At 40.7% G+C, this 21,944-nt stretch overlaps 2 protein-coding genes across 2 annotated transcripts; both read left to right on the top strand.

Annotated features, from left to right (window-relative positions):
- The first annotated feature begins 3,393 nt into the window (after positions 1 to 3,393).
- Positions 3,394 to 5,915, top strand: LOC142171669 (uncharacterized). Its single transcript, XM_075235356.1, has 6 exons — positions 3,394 to 3,708; positions 3,835 to 3,987; positions 4,045 to 4,368; positions 4,429 to 4,650; positions 4,812 to 5,041; positions 5,159 to 5,915. The coding sequence occupies exons 1-6, from the start codon at positions 3,394 to 3,396 to the stop codon at positions 5,913 to 5,915; spliced, it is 2,001 nt and encodes a 666-aa protein (XP_075091457.1).
- Positions 5,916 to 5,921: 6 nt separating this feature from the next.
- On the top strand, positions 5,922 to 6,377 carry LOC142171670 (uncharacterized). The gene has a single exon (XM_075235357.1). It carries the CDS (start codon positions 5,922 to 5,924, stop codon positions 6,375 to 6,377), a length of 456 nt encoding a protein of 151 aa, XP_075091458.1.
- Positions 6,378 to 21,944: the final 15,567 nt, after the last annotated feature.

Here is a 21,944-nt window from a genome sequence, read left to right on the forward strand (position 1 = left end):
CGTTCTTCTCCTTGTTTGGAATAAACAAATTTTGTCACCTTAATAAAAACTAGAAGAATAATAAGGCATAAAGCAGGAAGGTCCACCGAAACCTTGTTTTTAAGTTTTATCCCATTGCTTCACTTTTTCATGTCAATTCAATGTTTAGCAAATTAAAGCATTTCAAGACGCTTCCTTTTTTGAACAGGGGCAGATCTAGAATTTTAGGTATGCGTTCGGTCGAACTCTATAACTTTAGTCTAAATTCAATATTTATATTAATAAATTTACTAAATATATACTAAAATTAAATTAAGTTGAGAATTCAATTACTAAACCTGATGTCGAAAACATATGAAAGATATAATGAAAACCTAGAAAAATTCTCTCTCTAGAATTTTACTCTCAAATTTCCGCCGTCACTGTAGCGGTGAATAGTGTGCGAACAACCGCTACAGTGCAAAACAATATGGTGAATAGTGACAAACAGTGGCGCGAACAGTGATTTCGCTACTGCTTCACTGCTATAGTGTAGTGAACAGTAGCATTGCTTCACTATTCATCGCAGAAAGCTGTGAGTTTGAGCTTCAATGGCCGCGATGGCCGGCGACCAGCCATCTTTTCCGGTTGGTCTGCCCTCCCCCAACATCTCCCAACCACAAACAACACCAACTATCAATCCACAAACTCTAGATTACTTAAATATTTTGACACCCAATTCATCCAATCCTCCTGCGATGACTGCTGCCCAAGCTTCAGTGCAGCCCATCGCCCAATCATCTACGACAACAAACAACAATCCCCAATCCATGGATTACTCAAAACTTTTAAAACCTATTGCCATTAATACCCCTATGCAAACCTTCGCTACGCTACCATTGAAACCAGTTGAGTTCCTTCACGGAGAACCAGTTGTGAAGTGGAAGAAACAAGAAATGGAGCAATTTATCGTACAACAAGAACTTCTACTTGCAGTTCTTGGGAAATATTCGTATGGGAAGCATGTTATTAGTGAATTACGTAAAGTGATTCCAATTCAATGTGAGATTAAAGGCCATTGCTCAGTTGGTTTAATTGAAGATAATCATGTGTTGATTAGGCTGTCTTTATTGGAGGACTATGTTCATCTTCTTTCAAAGCCAGCTTTTTATTTAAAAGCTCAGTCAGACATGTGGCAGATGCGTTGTACAAAATGGAATCCATGGTGGACACCTGATGAAGAGACTCCCATTGCCATTGCTTGGATTAGCTTTCTAGAACTGCCTCCTAATTTCTTTGGGAAGGAATGTGTATTTTCCTTAGCTCGTGCAGTTGGTAATCCATTACATGTAGACCTAGCCACTCAAAATGGGACTAGACCTAGTTGTGCTAAGGTGAAGGTGGAAGTTAACTTATTAAGTAAGTTCCCTCATCGTATTAAGATTGTGGAAGAAGCTGATGAATCTGGACCAGAAGAGTTCAAGTGGATCAGGATTAAGTATGATTATATGCCAAAATATTGCAACCGTGCAAAAACCAAGAGCATAGTGAGGTAGAATGCTGGGTAATTCATCCTGAATTACACAAGAGATTCGAAGAAGGTGTTGAGGAACAAAGCAAGGAGAAGGTAGTTATGATGAGTTCTGATGCAATTGAGACTGCTGCAAATTCAACAAAGGTCCTAACTAGTGGAAATGTGGTTGGTAAGCCTACTACTAATCATGCCAAGCAGGAATGGATGCAAGCAAGGAAGAACAAATACTAACGAGATAATAGGGGTCACATTGTTGATAACAAACAAGGAAAGGAAACTGACAAGGGTAAAGGAAAGGCCAAAGTTGAGGAAGTTGCAACCAAGAACAAGTTTAATGCACTAGAGGTTGAGGAAGTTCATCAGCTTACTATACAAATTACAGAAGTCAAAGGTGAGGATCATAGCAATGGTAAGAAGAAGGAACATGGGGAAAGCAAGCTAAGAAGGGCCAGGAGAAGGAAAAGAAATTCAATACTCAAGAGGAACATAAGCGTGTGAAGAAGGAAGCAGTCGAGAAGGTGGTGGAAAATGAGCATAATAGTAACCCTATTCCATCTGGGATTCAGTCTTCAGCTCCTAAAGATGATCAAGAATTAGCTAAGGCTAATTCTAGTGTTCTTAGTGCTCAACGTACTGATGAAAGGGCTAATAAGGAACCCACAATCGACTGGGTTCATAGAAGGTTTGGGACTAGGAATGAGGAGCTAAAATAACTCAATGTGACCACAAACCAATGTTGTCATGAGATTCTATCTCAAACATTTAAAGATTCTAGGAAGATTGAGGATCTTGATGAGGTAAACTCTACAAAGGTCTTATGGAGTGATGCAGTTGAGGTTAAGGATGATCAGTTGGGCACAACAAAGACAACAGAAGTCAAGGTGAAGAAGGACAACAAGCCAAGCTCACCTGGCGATGCCAGACCTAAAGCCAGGCTCACCGGGCGTTAGGCTGGTGACGCCAGGCCTAAAGCCAGGCTCCCCAGGCGTTAGGCTGGCGACGTCAGGACTAAAGCCAGACTCACCAGGCGTTAGGCTGGCGACGCCAGGCCTAAAGCCAGGCTCCCCAGGCGTTAGGCTGGCAACACCAGGCCTAAAGCCAGGTTCACCTGATGAGACAGCTATAGTAAACCCCAACCTTAGTGCAACTGGAGAGATATTGGCCTATGTAGATGGTGTTCCGGTGTATGTATTGGAGAACAAACTTGATGGATATGTTAATGTGAATATTAGGGATGATATAGTGGGTCTAGACCAAATTTCAAGCAATGGTAAGGGTGGTGATCTCACTAGAACAGTACATTCAGAGCAGACTGCCACAGTAACTCCTGGGCTAGGCAATGTCTATGAGATTCAATCCAAGGAGTATGAACGGGTTGATGAGCGGACAATTGTTCCAAGAGCATCGGGGGAAATAGAGGAAGTGCCTATGGAATCTAGCACTGATAAAATTCTGCAGCTACATCTTAATGTTCCACTTAAGACTCCTCTACAACATTTACATGATTTAGTTACACACAATGTGACACTAATTGATGAAGACTTATTGAGACAAAATCCAATGGAGGATGAAGGAGATGATGAATCAACTGCAGAAAACTTCAAAAGAGTGGCTAGGGAAGGGGATTTATCACCCACAACTAGTGCTAAAGGAGGTAAAAAAACTAAGAAGAATTAGAGTAAAGATCCACCACAACCTTCAAAAATAATGCCCAGGAGGGCAACTTCTCTATCTAAATGATGATGATCAAAACATTAATATGGAACACAAGGTCTGTGAATACAAAACAGGCCTTTCCTAGGGTGATCAACATGAATAGGGAGCATAATTTTTGTGTAGTTGCATTGATGTAGCCTTTTCAAAAGAAGTGACTCATTGATAGATATAAAAGGAGGTTGAATATGGAGACAGCTTATGCAAATATTAATGGGCAAATATGGTTGTTCTTCGATTGGGAATTAGTGGAGGATACTGAGCAACAGGTGACTGTGAGAGTGTTTCACCATGACCTGGGGCAGCACATGATGATGACATTTGTTTATGCAAAATATTCAACAATGGAGAGGTTGGATTTGTGGGATCACTTGTATTACTTAGAAAGTGATATGGAATTACCATGGTTGGTAGGAGGGGATTTCAATGTGATATTGCATGAAGATGAGAAAATAGGGGGACTTCCAATACACCCTCCTGAATATGAAGATTTTACATTTTGTGTAAACTCTTGTGGTTTGTTTGAGCAAGGGTACAAAGGAAGTCCATTCACATGGTGGAATGGGAGATCCAATGCTGAGTGTATATTCAAGAGATTGGATAGGATTTTTTTGAATTTTCCATTTCAGAACATGTTGCCAACTATTGAAGTTGAGCATCTAATCAGAACTAGATCAGATCATGCACCAATGCTAATGACATGTGGGGTGCAAACAACCAATTTTATCAAGCCTTTTAGATTCTTGAACTTTTGGACAAAGCATACTACATTTATGGATGTGGTGAGGCAGAATTAGGAAGCTGATTTCATAGGGGATCCGTTTTTGATGTTCAAGCAGAATATCAAGAGAGTGAAGGCAGCACTCTCAAAATGGAGTAGGGAAACATTTGGTGATATCTTCAAGCAATTGGCTATTTTGGAGGACATTGTTAGGGTGAAGGAGATGTTGTTTGAAGAAGAGCCTACAACTGAGAATAGGATTGTGCTTCAAAAGGCTCAATTTGAAGTGAAGAAATACTTGAGTATTGAGGAGCAGTATTGGAAGAAAAAAGCTGGGATGACTTGGTTTTCTGAAGGAGATAGGAATACAAGTTTATTTCACAATCATGTCAATGGCAAAAGAAAGAAATTTCAACTGAAGAGGATCAACAGTGGCAGTGGGGTATGGATTGAAGACCAGGAGTAATTGGCTACAGCTGCAATGGACTTCTATCAAAAATAGTTCATAAATGAAGGTGATGCTTCTGAATTTTCATCAATCAATAATGTACCTTCAATGGTCACTATAGATCAGAATTTGGAACTTAGCAGATTTCCAACAATTGAAGAAGTAAGGGCTGCAGTTTTTGAGCTTAGTGGGGAGAGTGCTAGTGGTCCTGATGGATTCACTGGCTTGTTTTATCAAACATGCTGGGATGTTATTGGTGCTGATATACACAACATGGTGCTACACTTCTATGGAGGATCTGCATTTCCTAAATCCATCACTCACACCAATCTAGTGTTGCTACCCAAGAAACCTAGAGTTGAGACCTTCTCTGAATTAAGACCTATTAGTTTGAGAAACTTCATTAACAAGGTTTTGTCTAGGGTGTTACATGACAGATTGGAGAGTTTATTTCCATCTCTAGGAGTATATTTGAGAACATCTTATTGACTCAAGAAATTGTCACTGACATAAGGTTAAGGGGAAAGTCAGCTAATGTGTTGATCAAGCTTGATATGGCTAAGGCCTATGGTAGGGTTTCATGGAAGTACTTATTGCATGTGCTAAAGAAGATGGGATTTTCTGAACATTTCATCAACATGGTGTGGAACTTGATGTCAAATAACTGGTATTCAGTATTGGTGAATGGGCAGTCCTTAGGGTTCTTTAAGTCGACAAGGGGTGTGAAATAAGGGGATCCCCTATCTCTAGCATTGTTCATTCTGTCAGCTGAGGTACTTTTCAGGTCTTTGAATAAGCTCTTTGAAGACAAGTCATTTGTGGGATTTGGAATGCACAAGTTGTCTGTTACTTTAAACCAATTGGCATATGCTGATGATACGATAATCTTTGCATCTGCTCATCCCCTCTCTTTGAGCAAGATTATGGCAGTGTTGGGGAACTATGAGAAGATATCATGTCAGATGATCAACAAAGATAAGAGTTCATACTACATGCATTCAAAGGTTGCTAATGGATTGTTTCAGGCAGTTGGAACTATTACAGGATTTGCAAGAGGTAAATTCCCCTTCACATATCTAGGGTGTCCTATTTTTTACACTAGAAGGAGGAAGGACTATTATGAGGATCTTATCAAGAAGGTGAAGGCTAAATTGCATTCATGGAAAGGAAAGTTGCTGTCATTTGGAGGAAAGGCAACACTCATCTCTAGTGTGCTGCAAAGTATGCCAGTTCACATATTATCAGTCCGTGATCTACCAAACAGCATCCTGCATTTACATAAGACTTTTGCTAGGTTCTTCTGGAGCACAAAGGAAGAAGGGAGAAGCAGACACTGGGCTTCATGGAAAAATCTTTGTCTTCCTAAAGAGGAAGGGGGCATAGGTTTTAGGCCCTTAAATGATGTCTCAAGGGCACTGTTTGCTAAACTATCGTGGAGGTTTAGGACCACAAAATCTTTGCAGTCTAATTTCATGTGGAATAAGTATTGCAAGAAGGAGCTACCAACAGTGTTGCATTTTAGGGGAGGGTCTCATGTTTGAAGACAAATGCTGAATGCTAGGGAAGAATTAGAACATGAGATTGTATGGGAATTGAAGAGTGGAACAACTAATATTTGGCATGAAAATTGGACTGGATTGGGTGCACTTTATCACGTATTACCTAAAGACTTTCCAATCAATGAAGGTCTTCAGGAGGTGGCAGAACTGCGGCAAAGGGAAGCATGGGATGATCAGCTTCTAGATCAAACTTTCAATGAGGAAATTGTAGAACATATAAGGCTAAATGTGCATTATGAAGGCAGTGAGGGATATTGGGATAGGCCATACTGGATGCCAACTCCTTCAGGCAAGTTCAGTGTTAGCAGTGCTTGGCAGATATTAAGGCATAGAGCTGATCCTAATCAGGAATTCAAGTTAATGTGGATTAAAGGTTTGCCATTCAAGATATCCTTCTTCTTGTGGAGATTGTGGAGGCAGAAAATAGCCACCGATGACATGTAGAGGAGGCAAGGGAAAATGGTGATGTCTAGGTGTTGGTGTTCTCAGTATCCCCAAGAGGAATCCATTGAGCATATATTTGTCACAAGTCCTACTGCCTCTAAGATATGGAACTTGTTCATGGGGGCTACTGGAATTTCTGTGCAATTTATTCAATTGAAGCAAATTATAAGGCATTAGTGATATGCTCAGTGTTGTCCAAAATTAAAGCCACTATTTCAAGCAGTACCAGCTATCATCACTTGGGAGCTTTGGAAGAGAAGAAATGCAGGTAAACATGGTGGTTCAGTGTCCACAAATAGGGTGATTCATGAGATAAATAGGACATTGCGTCAACTGGCAAGGGTGAGGTATTCTCGGATCCCTAATATTCCATTGTTATGGCCAGACATGATTCAATACTTTGAAGGATATAAACCTATATTGATCACTACAAGAGTAACATGGCAGCTTCCTTTTCATGGTTGGTACAAATGTAATATTGATGGAGCTTCAAAGGGCAATCCTGGACCTAGCTCCCTAGGTTTTTGTGTGAGGGATGATGAAGGTGATGTGGTGTATGCTAGGGCAGTAGACCTGGTAGTGACAACTAATGTGGTAGCTGAAGATAAGGCTATTCTTCAAGGGTGGAATATTGCATGGAGCATGATCTTCACCCTCTCATACTGGATACTGATTCATTGGTGATAAAGAAGGCGATAGAAGGGGAATGGGATCCTCCTTGGGTAATTTCACAGGATGTGAAGAAAATTATAGAGATGAAGGACAACTTCAATGTGATCTTTCAACATGTGTTCAGAGAAGGCAACTCAGTGGCGGATTTTATAGCTAACATTGTGTTCTCTTTTGCAGGTACATCTGAGTTTCATTCATTCTCTGAACTGCATAGTGCAGGGAGGAGGTTGATCAATCTAGAAAAATCTCAATCACCTAACATTAGGGTTAGGATAGCAAAGAGAGGAACCCCAGACTGATGGCTTCACAGGATTGGACTCTGCACAAACTTATATATCAAATGCTAAGGAAAATGCTGAACCCATCATATGGTATTTTTGGAGATTGTTGAATCATTTCTCTGTGGTATTAGCATGCTTTCATGCTCAATCTGAGGATGGTTTAGCAATGTTTAGAATGATGTCTACATTAAAGGTTCTAGTAGGGAAGGATCTGAGCTTACAAGATCACAAAAACGGCACAATTTCAAAGCCTGGCCTTTGCCTTGCAAAGCCTGCTTCATTCCTGGGTTTTGCCTTGCAAAGCCAGCCTAAAGCCAGCTCATGCCTGGCTTTTGCCTTGCAAAGCCTGGCTAAAGCAAGCTCATGCCTGGCTTTTGCCTTGTAAAGCCAGCTCACGCCTGGCTTTTGCCTTGCAAAGCCTGCCTAAAGCTAGCTCATGCCTTGCAAAGCCTGCCTAAAGCCATCTCAAGTCTGGCTTTTGCCTTGCAAAGCCTGCCTAAATCAGGCTCCTCTTCTACACATTAATTTTGATGACTGAGCACATAATTCATACTTGGACAAAATCAGTCCACTACATATGAAGATCATATAGTAGCTACACTTGGAAGACTATGCTGGCTTCAACTCTGTGGTGGAGATGTTGTGAATTTATTTTAGCCTATGGACAATATACCCTGGCGCCTGGTGAGAGCTTGATAGGTGCTGCTTGGTATTTGCCAATGATAATTGGATTCACATACACTAATAGGAGAAGGAAGCATTCAACTTATCATGTTGTAATAGCTAGTTCATTAGATTTTAGCTTCTCTCTCTTTTTAATAGCTAGTAGCTTCATGCAACTTTTATTTTGGTTTGGACATCTTGTAAGCTTTGGACCCATTTTGGGATTTTATTTATATATTAACCACTAGACAAGTGCTGCCGAGTGGTATAGTTGCTTAAACAAACTGATGTCGATAGAGTCAGTTATATAAATTTATATATCGTAAAACAGATTAAAACATAATTCTAATTAATAACAATGAGAAAACCTTCATGATGACATAACTAGTTGGTGTTTACTCGTAAAACGGTACAGTTGAATTTATATGTGGTTTCTGAACAAATGAATTAATTTGATTCTGAATTAATAAAATAATCGAAGAATTATGAAATACTTAGACTTAGGATATCGATGAAACAGCAAAAGCAACAGTTCCGGGAATAAGGTTTCCGGACACAACAACAACGAAATCAAAAAGTAAAAAGATAAGATTGTATTGAGCTTTGTATAGAATGTAGCGTAAGTTTGCCAGAATATTCGTGTCATTTACAATGACAACTGAGCTCACTATTTATAGTTATGAAGGAGGTCCTAGGATTGTGCCCTTCTTTAATGTCAATTATAAGGGACATTGATGAAGATGTAACGATGAACATAAATGCAAAATTCCCTGGGTAATTGCTCTTAATGTCATGGAATATTCTCTATTAAATGCTATCGGGCGAAGAGCATTTATCATATCTTTATGAGCATTATTATTTCTGGTGACAAACGAAACAGTTGACTTCTGTCTACGGCCATCCTCCCGTATTGGGTTCCACGTGTCCCGTTTTTGGACGGCCAAGTATCATAGCATATTTTACCCTATATAGATAGTTCCCCTGCTTTCCGATGACATAACTTTGAGTTATCGGGAAGTTGGTAGAAACACTCTTTTGGTGGGAATTACTATAATTCCCTCTGAAGGCTTCTGACGGTTGACTAAACGCACGTCTCTCCATAATTAATGCCCCAAACACGCGTCATCCCATGATTCAGCACAACTTTTGCTGATTATTGAGGTAATTATGACCATGAATTTAGCCGCCAAAACTTTTACTTATACGTATCAGCCTTCTCCTTTATACTTCATAATATTTCAAGCTTCCCTTATCTAACTTGCATCTTGCTCTTCATCTTTTCTCTAGTTCACTTCAAACAAAAAACCTTCTCCTTCTTCCATACAATAGCTTCTTCCTCAAAGCATACCGATTTTTCAAAGAGCAAGAACAAGGCCGAGGACTCTGCTCCTCCAATAGTGGGCCCCATCATCCCTAAAAGTCTTATTACCACAAAATACTTCGAAGAGAAATTACCTACTGCTGGCTCTCGTACATGGGCCATCAGTAGGTATCCTTCTTCCATACGTCCTTCTAGCATTCCTGCTGTGAAGGAAGACTGCCGCTGCCATGACTTGGATATTATTGCTCATGATCTATCGTAGCGAGTCACCCTACCCAAGGAGGGTTTTACATATTTTTACACGTATCCCTTTACTTTAGGTGCGTTCTCTTTGAGCGTAGAGCTTGACTTCGTAATTGCGGAGTTTTACCTCCGCTACCAAGTGTGTTTGGCACAAGTAAGTCCTTCTGTGTGGAGGACGATTGCTTGCATTAAGCGTTTGTGTTAGGAGACTAGAGAGGAGCTAACCTTAGCTCATATGATGAATCTCTATTCTCCTAAAATCTTCCGCGGGGGAATGATAAACCTCTACAAGCATGGTGTCGCGAACCAAAATCTCACATGTCGTGATGGCGCCTATCTTAATACCAAGCAGGCTGACAACGTCAAAAAACCACAAATTTCTTTAAGTATTAAAACAACAATAAATAAATTTAAGAGTAAATCCCACATATTTTTTATACAAAATACTGTCTTTATATAATACACTCCCAAATTTTGGTGTCACTGAGTACATGAGCATCTAAATGACAATACATTCTGACTGATAAAAATATTGTCTGAAAATATAGAACAACACAATAACTGAAAGGGAAGAGAGTCAAGATCTGCGAATGCCAAGCAGCTACCTCGATAGTCTCCAACAGATAATTCCCCAAATCTAGCAACCGCTATATCCGAAAGTACTTGGATCTGCACACGAGGTGCAGGGTGTTGTGTGAGTGCAACCAACTCAATAAGTATCGCAAATAAACAGGGCAAGGTAAGAGAAGCTTAATTTGTTAAATTCACTAGTTAAATAAGTACAACTATATCTTGATCAACAGTATTATGGCATGTAGGGGAAAGAAAACAAGTAAATCACATAAATGATCAAGAAAATACAAATTTCACAAATTGCACGGACAACTCACGTGCTGCACGGATAACACACATGCTAACAATAGAATTTGCATGGGCAACTCACGTGCGATACGGACAACTCACGTGTTGCACGGATAACTCACGTGCGACACGGACAACTCACAATAATATCAATATATGAATCCTTACGGACAACACACGTGCCAAAGTATCAATATATAGATCCGCACGGACAACTCACGTGCAAATAACATAATGCGCCTGGCATATCCGTAGGCCCCAGTCCAAAAATATCATACAAAAGCAATAAAGCAAGTGTACAGGTATATAATGAATGAATTAAGATTTTTCTACCCCGGACTAGTGTAAATAACATACTAAGGTGTAGGCATGTGCAAAGTGTATTATCGTAGCTAATCCGGAAATTTCATCAATGAAAATTATTTATCAAGTTTGTTCCGGGATTTAAACTTCTGAGTAAACACATCATGGTTCAATTAGATCACATAAATTGTTACCGCGTGTTAGATATCAAAGCTCGAAGCTTAACAATCATTTCTGGGTTTATAGGAGCCCGAGCACAACCCAAACATAAATACACAACCCTGGTGCCCGTACATGGGACCATTCCCACACATATGCGCACCCAAAAACACGTGGCTATCACAACAATTCAGGCAAATAGTGCCTCAACCGGGTTAAAATACGATACTTACCTCAAGAAACTCAAATCACTCCGCTAGCAAGCCCTTGCCTCATGAATCGGCCTCCGAACGCCTCAAATCTAGTCACAATTAATTCGATACAATCAACATAAATTATAGGAATCAATTCCATATGAAAATACTAAATTTTCCCAATTAAATCCGAAAATTAACCCAAATTTCAACAGTGGGACCCACATCTCGGAACCCGACAAAAGTTACAAAATATGGAAGCCCATTCAACCACGAATCTAACCATACCAAATTTACCAAATTGCGACATCAACGTACTCGACCTTCAAATCTTAAATTCTTATTTTGAAATCCCTAGGCCCAAATTCTCGAATTACACCTCAAAAACACGTAATCTAGTCGGAATACTCGATGATAATTCAATATTATCGACTAAAAATGGTCATAAGTGCCTTACCTCAAGTTTCCCAGTGAATTCTCTCGAAAAAGCGCCCCAAACCGTGTTTTAAATGTCCAAAAATGAGAAAATCTCGGACCCCTATGTTTTTGTAACCTGACCAGTTTTTTCGCATCTACGGTCTCGCAGATGCGAGGTCCTTCCTCGCTTCTACGGCTTCCTTTTCTTATGTGGACAAGAGGTCCACTTCTACGGCCTCGCTTTTGCGGTAGCACTACCGCTTCTTCCAAGCGGCCCTTCCCTCTTACTTCCGCTTCTGCAATCGACTCGTCGCAAGTGCGAGTTCGCTTTTGCGGTCCTGCGTGCGCACCTGCGACCCATCCCCTTTGCCAAGCCAATTCCGCTTTTGAGCAACCAAGATCGCTTCTGCGAGCTCACAACTGAGAGCCAAATTCCGCATGTGCGATTGCATCAGAAGGCAGAAAGTTTCCAGCTTTGTTCTAAGTCCAAATTTCGATCCGTTAACCATCCAAAACTCACCCGAGGCCCCCGGGACCTTAACCAATAACACAAATAAGTCCCAAAACATCATACAAACTTAGTCGAGGTCTCAAATCACACAAAACAATGCTAAAATCACAAATCACACCCCAATTCAAGCCTAATGAAAACTAACGAATTCCAACTTCTACATTTGATGCCGAAACCTATCAAATCAAGTCCGATTGACCGCAAATTTTGGACACAAGTCATAAATAACATAACGGACCTATGAAAATTTTCAGATCTGGATTCTGACCCCGATATCAATAAAGTCAACTCTCGGTCAAACTTCCAAACCTTTCATTTCCTAATTTTGCCATTTCAAGCTAAAATCAACTATGGACTTCCAAATAATTTTTCGGACACACTCCTAAGTCAAAAATGACCATACAAAGCTAATAGAATCATCAAAATCTATTCCAGAGTCGTTTACATATAAGTCAACATCCGGTAAACTTTTTTAACTTAAGTTTTCATCCTTGGGACTAAGTGTATCAATTCATTCTGAAACCTCACCGGACCCGAACCAACTACCCCGGCAAGTCCCATAACTACTATAAAGCACTAAATGAGTAGTAATTGGGGAAACGGGGGTGTAATACTCAAAACAACCGACCGGGTCATTACATTCTCCCCCTCTTAAACAAACGTTTGTTCTCGAACGAGTTTAGAATCATACCTGGAATCTCAAATAGGTGTGGGTATTTTCTATGCATCTCCCGTTCAGTCTCCCAGGTAACTTCTCCGACTAGGTTGCCTCTCCACTGCACTTTCACTGAAGCTATGTTCTTTGATCTCAACTTTCATACCTGCCAGTCCAAAATGGCCACCGGCTCCACATCATAAGTCAAATTATCATCCAACTGAACTGTACTGAAATCCAAAACATGAGACGGATCTCCCACATACTTCTGGAGCATGGATACATAAAATACTGGATGAACACCCGATAGACTAGGCGGGAATGCAAGTTCATAAGCCACCTCTCCAATCCTCTTAAGTATTTCAAAATGCCCAATATACAGAGGACTCGACTTGCCCTTCTTGCCGAACCTCATAACACCCTTCATAGGCGAAACTCGGAGTAGTACCTTCTCCCCTTCCATGTAAGCAATATCGCGAACCTTCCGGTCGGTATAACTCTTCTATCTAGACTGCGTCGTGCGAAGTCGATCTTGAATTAATTTAACCCTTTCCAAAGCATCCTGAACTAAATTAGTACCTAATATCTTAAACTCACCCGGCTCAAACCAACCTACCGAAGACCGACACCATCTCCCATACAAAGCCTCATACGGAGCCATCTGAATGCTCGATCGGTAGCTGTTATTATAGGCAAACTCTGCAAGTAGCAGAAACTGATCCTAAGAACCCCCGAAATCTAATAAGACAAGCACGTAGCATATCTTCCAATATCTGAATAGTGTGTTCAGACTGTCCATCCGTCTAAGGGTGAAATGTTGTACTCAACTGAACATGTGTACCTAATTCTCGCTGCAGTACTTCTTCAAAACATTGATGTGAACTGTGTTCCCCAATCTTAAATGATGGACACCGGTACACCGTGAAGGCAAAAAATCTTGCGAATATAAATCTCAGCCAACATCTCCGAAGAATAAGTAGTGTTGACTGGAATAAAATGCGCAGACTTAGTCAACCGATCCAAAATCACCCAAATAGCATCAAACTTCCTCGAAGTCCGTGGGAGTCCAACTACGAAATCCATGGTAATACGCTCCCACTTCCACTCCGGAATTTCAAGTCTCTGATGCTCGTACTTCACTTGCTGACAATTTAAACACCGAGCTGCAAACTCCACTATATATTTCTTCATCCTTCTCCACCAATAGTGTTGTCTCAAGTCCTGATACATCTTTTTGGCACCCGGATGAATGGAATATTGCGAACTATGGGCCTCCGCAAGAATCAACTCTCGCAGTCCATCTACATTTGGCATACAAATCCAACTCTGCATTCTTAACATCCCATCATCTCCAATAGTAACATCTTTGGCATCGTCGTGCTGAACTGTGTCCTTCAGGACAAGCAAATGGGGATCATCACACTGGCGCTCTCTGATGCAGTCATATAAGGAAGACCGAGAAACCACACAAGCTAGAACCCGACTGGGATTCGAAACATCTAATCTCACGAACTGGTTGGCCAAGGCTTGAACATTAACTGCAAGAGACCTCTCACCAATAGGAATGAATGCAAGGCTACCCATACTCACTGCCTTTCTACTCAAGGCATCGACCACCACATTGTCCTTCCCGGGATGATACAGAATGGTAATATCATAGTCCTTTAGCAGCTCCAACCATCTCCGCTGCCTCAAATTTAGATCCTTCTGTTTAAATAAGTGTTGAAGACTCCGATGATCTGTAAATACCTCACAAGACACACCGTAGAGATAGTGCCTCCAAATCTTTAATGCATGAACAATAGCTGCCAATTCTAAATCATGAACATGGTAGTTCTTTTCATGTGGCTTCAACTGGCGTGAGGCATAAGCAATAACTTTACCCTCCTGTAGTAAGAAACACCCAATACCAATCCGAGAAGCATCACAATATACAGTATAAGAACCCGACGATGAAGGAAAAAACTAGAACTGGAGTTGTAGTCAAAGTAGTCTTGAGCTTATGAAAACTCTCTTCACACTCATTCGACCACGTGAATGGAGCACATTTCTGGGTCAGTTTTGTCAAGGGCGATGCAATAGACGAGAAGCCCTCCACAAAGCGACGATAATAACGGGCCAAACCGAGAAAACTCTGAATCTCAGTAGCTGAAGATAGCCTGGGCCAACTCTGAACTGCCTCTACCTTCTTTGAATCCACCTTAATTCCTTCACTGGACACTATGTTTCCCAAGAATGCCACCGAACTAAGCCAAAACTCACACTTAGAGAATTTGGCTTAAAGGTTCTCCTCCTTCAGCCTCTGTAGTACAATACTCAAATGTTGCACATATTCCTCCTGGCTACGTGAGTACACCATGATATCATCAATAAATACTACAACGAATGAATCAAGATATGGCTGGAATATACTGTTCATCAAGTGCATGAACGATATTGGGGCGTTGGTCAGCTCAAAAATACATCACGAGAAATTCATAGTGACCATAGTGGGTCCTGAATGCCGTCTTTAAAATATCCGAATCCTGAATCTTCAACTGGTGATACCCAGACCTTAGATCAATCTTATAGAACACCCTCGCTCCCTGAAGCTGGTCAAATAAATAATCAATACGAGGCAAAGGATACTTATTCTAGATTGTAACTGTATTCAACTTCCTATATTCGATGCGCATCCACATAGTACCGTTTTTCTTTTTAACAAATAGAACTGGTGCACTCCAAGGCGACACACTAGGCCTAATAAACCCCTTATCAAGAAGTTTCTGAAGTTTCTCTTTCAATTCCTTCAAATCAGTTGGTGCCATACGATACGATGTAATAGAGATAGGCTGAGTTTCCGGCACCAAGTCAATATCCCTGTAGGGTGGCATACCCGGCAGGTCTGCAGAAAATACATTTGGAAAGTCTCGCACTACCGATACATAATCAATAGGAGTGTCTGCATAAACATCTCTCACAAAGGCCAAGTATGACAAACACCCCTTCCCAACTACCCATTGGGCCTTCAAATAAGAAATTACCCTTCTGGGAACATAATCTAGAGAACCTCTCCACTCAACACTCGGCAACCCCGGTATTGCCAACGTCACGGGTTTTGCGTGACAGTCCAGAATTGCATAACATGGAGACAACCAATCCATACCCAAGATTACATCGAAATCAACTATACTAAGGAATACGAGACCAAGTCTAGTCTTCAGTCCCCCAATAGTCATTACACATGACCGATAAACACGGTCTACAATAATAGTATCGCCTACGGGCATGGATATATAAACAGTTGAGACTAAGGACTCACGGGGCATATCCAGATAACGAGAAAAATAGGATGATACATATGAATATGTGGAATCAATGTCAAATTATATAGAGGCTTCCCTATGGCACACTGAGACAATACCTGTGATCACTGCATTGGAAGCAACGACATCTGGCCTGGCAAGAATAGCATAGAATCGGGCTTGACCGCCACCTGATCGGCCTCACCCTCTTGGGCGAACCTTAGCTACCTGAGCCCCTCCCCGAGATGGTTGGGTGGGTGCTGGAACTACTGGTGCTATTACTATTGGCCGAGAACTCTGTTGTGGATTCCCAATTAACAATCTAGGACAATATCTCTTGATATTACCCAGGTCCACGCACTCGAAACAACCCATCCTTTGATGGAGCTGCTGCTCCTGATAACCCGAGGCACTGCCTATATAAGCCTGAGTAGACGAGGCATGGTGAGAACTATACGCTCGTAGTGCACTGAATGAGGACTGTCCTGAGCGAGCACTATAAGAATTGTCGATGTCTGATGCACTACACTGGGCTGAACGAGCCATCTGAGCGGGCCTATAAGGACGACCCCTGTTGTTGTAGGGCTGTCCCCTAGAATGAACACCACTGGGAATACCTGGACCACAAGACCTTTTGGCCTCCCTCTCCTCAAGCTCTTGAATATCGACCATCTCTAGCCGCCGAGCACTATCAACCACCTCATCAAATTTAGCACATGTTACATTTCCCAGAGTCATAACAAAATGGAACTGCTAGTTGAGGCCATTAATGAACCTCCTAATATTCTCCCTCTCAGTGGAAACCAACAAAACGACATGACGAGCCAATTCTGAAAATAGCATCTCATTCTGAGTCACAGACAGGTCCTCCTGACGTAAATGCTCGAACTGCCTGTGCAGTTCCTCTCTGTGGGTCTGTGGCACAAAATTCTTCAGGAATAATATGGAGAACTCATGCCATGAAAGTGGTGTTGCACAAACTGGTTTGCTTCTCTCATAAGTCTCCCACCATATGAAGGCTGATACGGTTAGCTGAAAAGTAGTAAATGAGACCCCACTAGTCTCCAGAATACCCGTTGTACGAAGAATCTGCTAGCATCTGTCCAAGAAATCCTGGGCATCCTATGACTCAGTTCCACTGAATGATAGAGGACGGAGTCTCCCCAAACCTCTCTAGTCTCTTCTGCTCCTTGTCATTCATAATAGGACCTACCTGGGCCTGAGCAGCTGTAACCGGCTGGACTGGTAGTGCCCCCGGTACCTGAAGTGCCTGCACTACCTACTCTAAAGTACGGGCAGCAGGGGTATGAGTGCCTCCCCTGGCCTGAGAAGTGGCTGGTGCGGCCTGAGCTGAAACCACCTAAACAAGGCCAATGCAAACAGTCAATATCTAGGCCAAAGCCTATTGAAGGCCTGGAATCACAATAGGCATAGTTGATGCCTCAGCTAGTCCCGCCGGCTCAACTATATATGGAACCTTCTCCTGAACTGGAGCAACTAGTGGTTCTACAGGTGCTGCTCTAACTGTTGTGCGAGCTACACCTCAACCTCTACCATGGCCCTCTCGTTGCCCTAACTGGTGGCACTAGTGGATGACAGTCAGATCCGTTAGTACGAGTCCTCACCATCTGTGAGAGAATAGAGTAACAGAATTTTAATTTTCGAAATCAACAAATTCGCATGAAAAAATACAAGAAGGTGAAATTTTTCTAACGGTTCAACAGCCTCTCGAAGATAAGTACAGACGCCTACGTACCTATCCGCAAGACTCTACTAAATATGCTCATGAATCGTGAGACCTATGTAACCTAGGCTCTCATACCAACTTGTCACGACTCAAAATCTCACCTATCGTGATGGGGCATATCTTAGTACTAGGCAAGCCGACAACCTCAATAAACCACAAATTCCTTTAAGTTTGAAAAAAAACAATAAATAAATTTAAGAGTAAAATCCCACAAATATGTGATACAAAATACTATCTTTATACAATACACTCCCAAGCCCGGTGTCACTGAGTACATGAGTGTCACGACCCAAACCGATGGGCCACAACGGGCACCCAGTGCCTTACCTAACCGAGCACCAACGTAAAGTATCTTTCTTATCATACCATCAAGGGTAAATGGGCTAGAAGTGACGTCATGAGATAACCAAAATAAAATATAAGGGAATACTAGATATAGGACGACCCAACATGATATAGAAACTTATACATGTGACATACAGGCCTGTAAGGCCGACATGATCATTTGTACACTCAAAACATAGGCCAACAAGGCCATACAAGTATCCATAAATATGATATATGTCTACAAGCCTCTAAGAGTACATAAATATCATAAAGGTAGGGACATGGTCCCGCTATACCAATTAATACTTGTCCAAATCATACTGACAAAATAGGCAACTCCGGAGCAAGTGGAGTGCACCAACACCTTCCACTAAGCTGATAGCCTACTGGGAGGACTCTCAACCTGTCTATCGGGACCTGCGGGCATGAAACGCAGTGTCCCCAAACAAAAAGGATATCAGTACAAATAAATTATCGAGTATGTAAGGCATAAAAGCAGTATATAAAAGACATGAAAGAAACATGGAGTAAAGAACTCAACATGTAAGTCTGAATAGATCTGTGAATCATGAAACATTTATAATGTCATGCATATGCATATAAATATCACATCATGCATAGGTATATGCGTACATAACATTATTAAGCCTCTGAGGGCATCCCATCATATCATCTCGGCCTCTATGGGCGAAATCATCAACGTAGACCAGCTGATCAGGTGGATGTGCGTATATAACGCCATAACCTTTCCCCATATCCCATATACATATAATATACACGTATATAACGTCATCTGGTCATGGGTCAATGTACATGTATAAATGAATCTAAAGCATAAGGAAGTAAGTCAATAGGATCTCTCAAAATGTCATAATACCCATGAACATACGATATGATAGTAGGACATATGGGGAATCAAGAACATAGGCAACCCTAGTACTTCTAGGAACAAAATCATTTGTGAAAGTTGCGTGCTTGCTCGTTTCGTTGCATCATATGGATTATGCCAAAAGGAAAGAAGGGATAGCCTTAACATATCTTAACTCCATTGAGTCCTACCTTCCAAGCAATTCTTCAAACAACTCAACTCAATCTACCATAGCATAAGGAGATTCAAAATCAGTGTGCTGAGTAAAGGATAAGTCCCTAACTTAAACTAGTAACTCGTTTATGTAAATTTGGGCAGCATCTCCCGTGTAACAATAGCCTCCTACAATACCATATACCAACAACAATGAACAGCGGAATCCAGCAATACATAATTATCAATAACAAGACACCATATAATAACAACAAGTCACAACTACTTCACGACGAGCGGCAAGCTCCGATTGAAACCTGTATACCGCATATCACCCCTTATAGACTTCTTTTTTTAACTTAACAGTATCATTAACATGATAATGAAATCATTCATCAATGATTTCAGCCTTATACCATATATTTATAACAAAGAAAATAATCCCCAACTCCAACTATCCTCAATTAGCAACTTTATTCACTAGTTCATGTCTAGCCCATCCATTTAACTTAATAAACATCAAGATAAGCTCAAGCACATGCAAGAACACAATAATTACCTCCTACAGTGGATTCAAGTCGAAATCCATGTTATATTTAGCTTACAACAGCCCAACACACCCCAATCACTTCATTCCCAAAACGACAACTATAGTAGTGTCAAACACCCCGAAAATATTGCAAAGAATGACTAATCCACCATTTCACCATTATATGTTGTTTCTTCACACTATTTCTCCTCCAAAACTCCATTAAATAGTAGGAAAATAGACATCCCAAAAACAACACGAAACAGCCCACAAAACAGTCCATTACAAGTCGAATAACTCGAACTCACGGCTTCCAATCACCATCCCGTGAGTTCTAGCTTTTAGGAAACGAATTTAACCTTCATTGATATTTAAAATCTTAAATACAGAAAGTATGCATTTTCTTAACTATTAAATACCTACAAAAACTCAAACTCCAAAGAAAAAGAGAGGTGATATAGCGATACTTACGTTATAGGGAGCGTTCTAATGTTATCACTTCTTGATTTCGTACCCGGGATATTAATCTTCTTTGAAACCCTTGTAGAGAGCTTAAGGGTAAGTTTATGGGTCTTATTTGTTCTTGGTCTCTGGAAAAATGAGGAAAGAGATGACATAAAGGATATAAATATCTAATTTGTTGAAAAGTCAAAAAGGTGCAACTTGGCACCCTAGCATTGGCCCTTCTTCCAATGCTTATATCTTTTTATCCATATGTCGTATGAATGAACGGTTAAAAGAGTTAGAAACTAAATTCCAAGACCTTAAATTTGGTATATAATATGTCCCAAAAAGACCTCATATAACACACGAAAGGTATTGATCAAAATGCTTTAGTGACCCACCTACTTGTCACTTATGAAGTCTGCACAGTCTCACGAAACTGCAAATATCTGTCTACTCTGATGTCGTATCGACGAACGGTGTAATGATTTAGAAGCTAGACTCGTAGATTTTCAACTTAATATGTGGATCATCCTGTAATACGGAGTATATTAGGAGAAAAGTTATGCTACATTTGACCTAATATTCAGCACATTATAAATGTAACTTGTGATGACCTTTGCCAACGTTTGTTCCAAAACTCGCTTGACTTCAAAATGTAACACACGACTATCTTACGACTAAAATAACTCATAACATAACCTCCTAATCATGTTAAGAACCCTAGTATCACCCTAAAAGTACATGTTATAACATTCCCAACTTGTCGACATTCGATGAAACTTATTTTCTTCAATTTGCTTAGCTCCTAAGCCTTTCAACCCTCTTGGTAGTTGTTATCCATGATCTTAAAGATTTGTAACCTCTAAGGTAACATGATTAACTTACTTTATGTACTTTTAAAGACGATCTCATTTCTAAGCTTACATCAATTGACTTATGATGTACTTTCACGTACGAAAATATAGGGTGTAACATTGAGCATCTAAATGACAACACAGTCTGACTGATAAAAATACTGTCTGAAAATATAGAACAACACAATAACTGAAAGGGAAGAGAGTCAAGGTCTGTGAATGCCAAGCAACTACCTCGATAGTCTCCAACTGATAAATCCCCAAATCTAGCAACTGTCATATCCGGAAGTACTTGGATCTGCATACGAGGTGCAGGGTATAGTGTGAGTACAACCAACTCAATAAGTATCGCAAATAAACAGGGCAAGGTAAGAGAAGCTTAATTTGTTGAATTCGCTAGTTAAATCAGTACAATTATATCCTGCTCAACAGTATTATGGCATGTAGGGGAAAGAAAATAAATAAATCGGATAAATGATCAAGAAAATACAAGTTTCATACACTATGCGGACAACTCATGTGCTGCACGGACAACTCACGTGCTAATAATAGAATCTGCACGGGCAACTCACATGCGACACGGATAACTCACGTGTCAATAATATCAATATATGGATTCGCATGGACAACTCACGTGTTGTATAGATAACTCACGTGCCAAAGTATCAATATATAGATCTGCACGGACAACTCACATGCCAATAACATAATGCACCCGGCATAGCCGCAGGCCCCAGTTCCAAAAAATCATATAGAAGTAATAAAGCAAGTGTACAAGTATATAATGAATGAAATAAGATTTTCCTATCCCCGGACTGGTATAAATAACATGCTAAGATGTAGGCATGTGCAAAGTGTGCTATCGTAGCTAATCTGGAAATTTCATAAATGAAAAGTATTTATCAAGTTTGTTCCAAGATTTAAACCTCTGAGTAAACACATCATGGTTCAATTAGATCACATAAATTGTTACCACATGTTAGATATCGAAGCTCGAAGCTTAACAGTCATTTCTGGGCTTATAGGAGCCCGAGCACAACCCAAACATAAACACATAACCCCGGTGCCCGCACATGGG

This window comes from Nicotiana tabacum, chromosome 17, assembly GCF_000715075.1.
Source record: "Nicotiana tabacum cultivar K326 chromosome 17, ASM71507v2, whole genome shotgun sequence".
NCBI lineage: Eukaryota > Viridiplantae > Streptophyta > Magnoliopsida > Solanales > Solanaceae > Nicotiana > Nicotiana tabacum.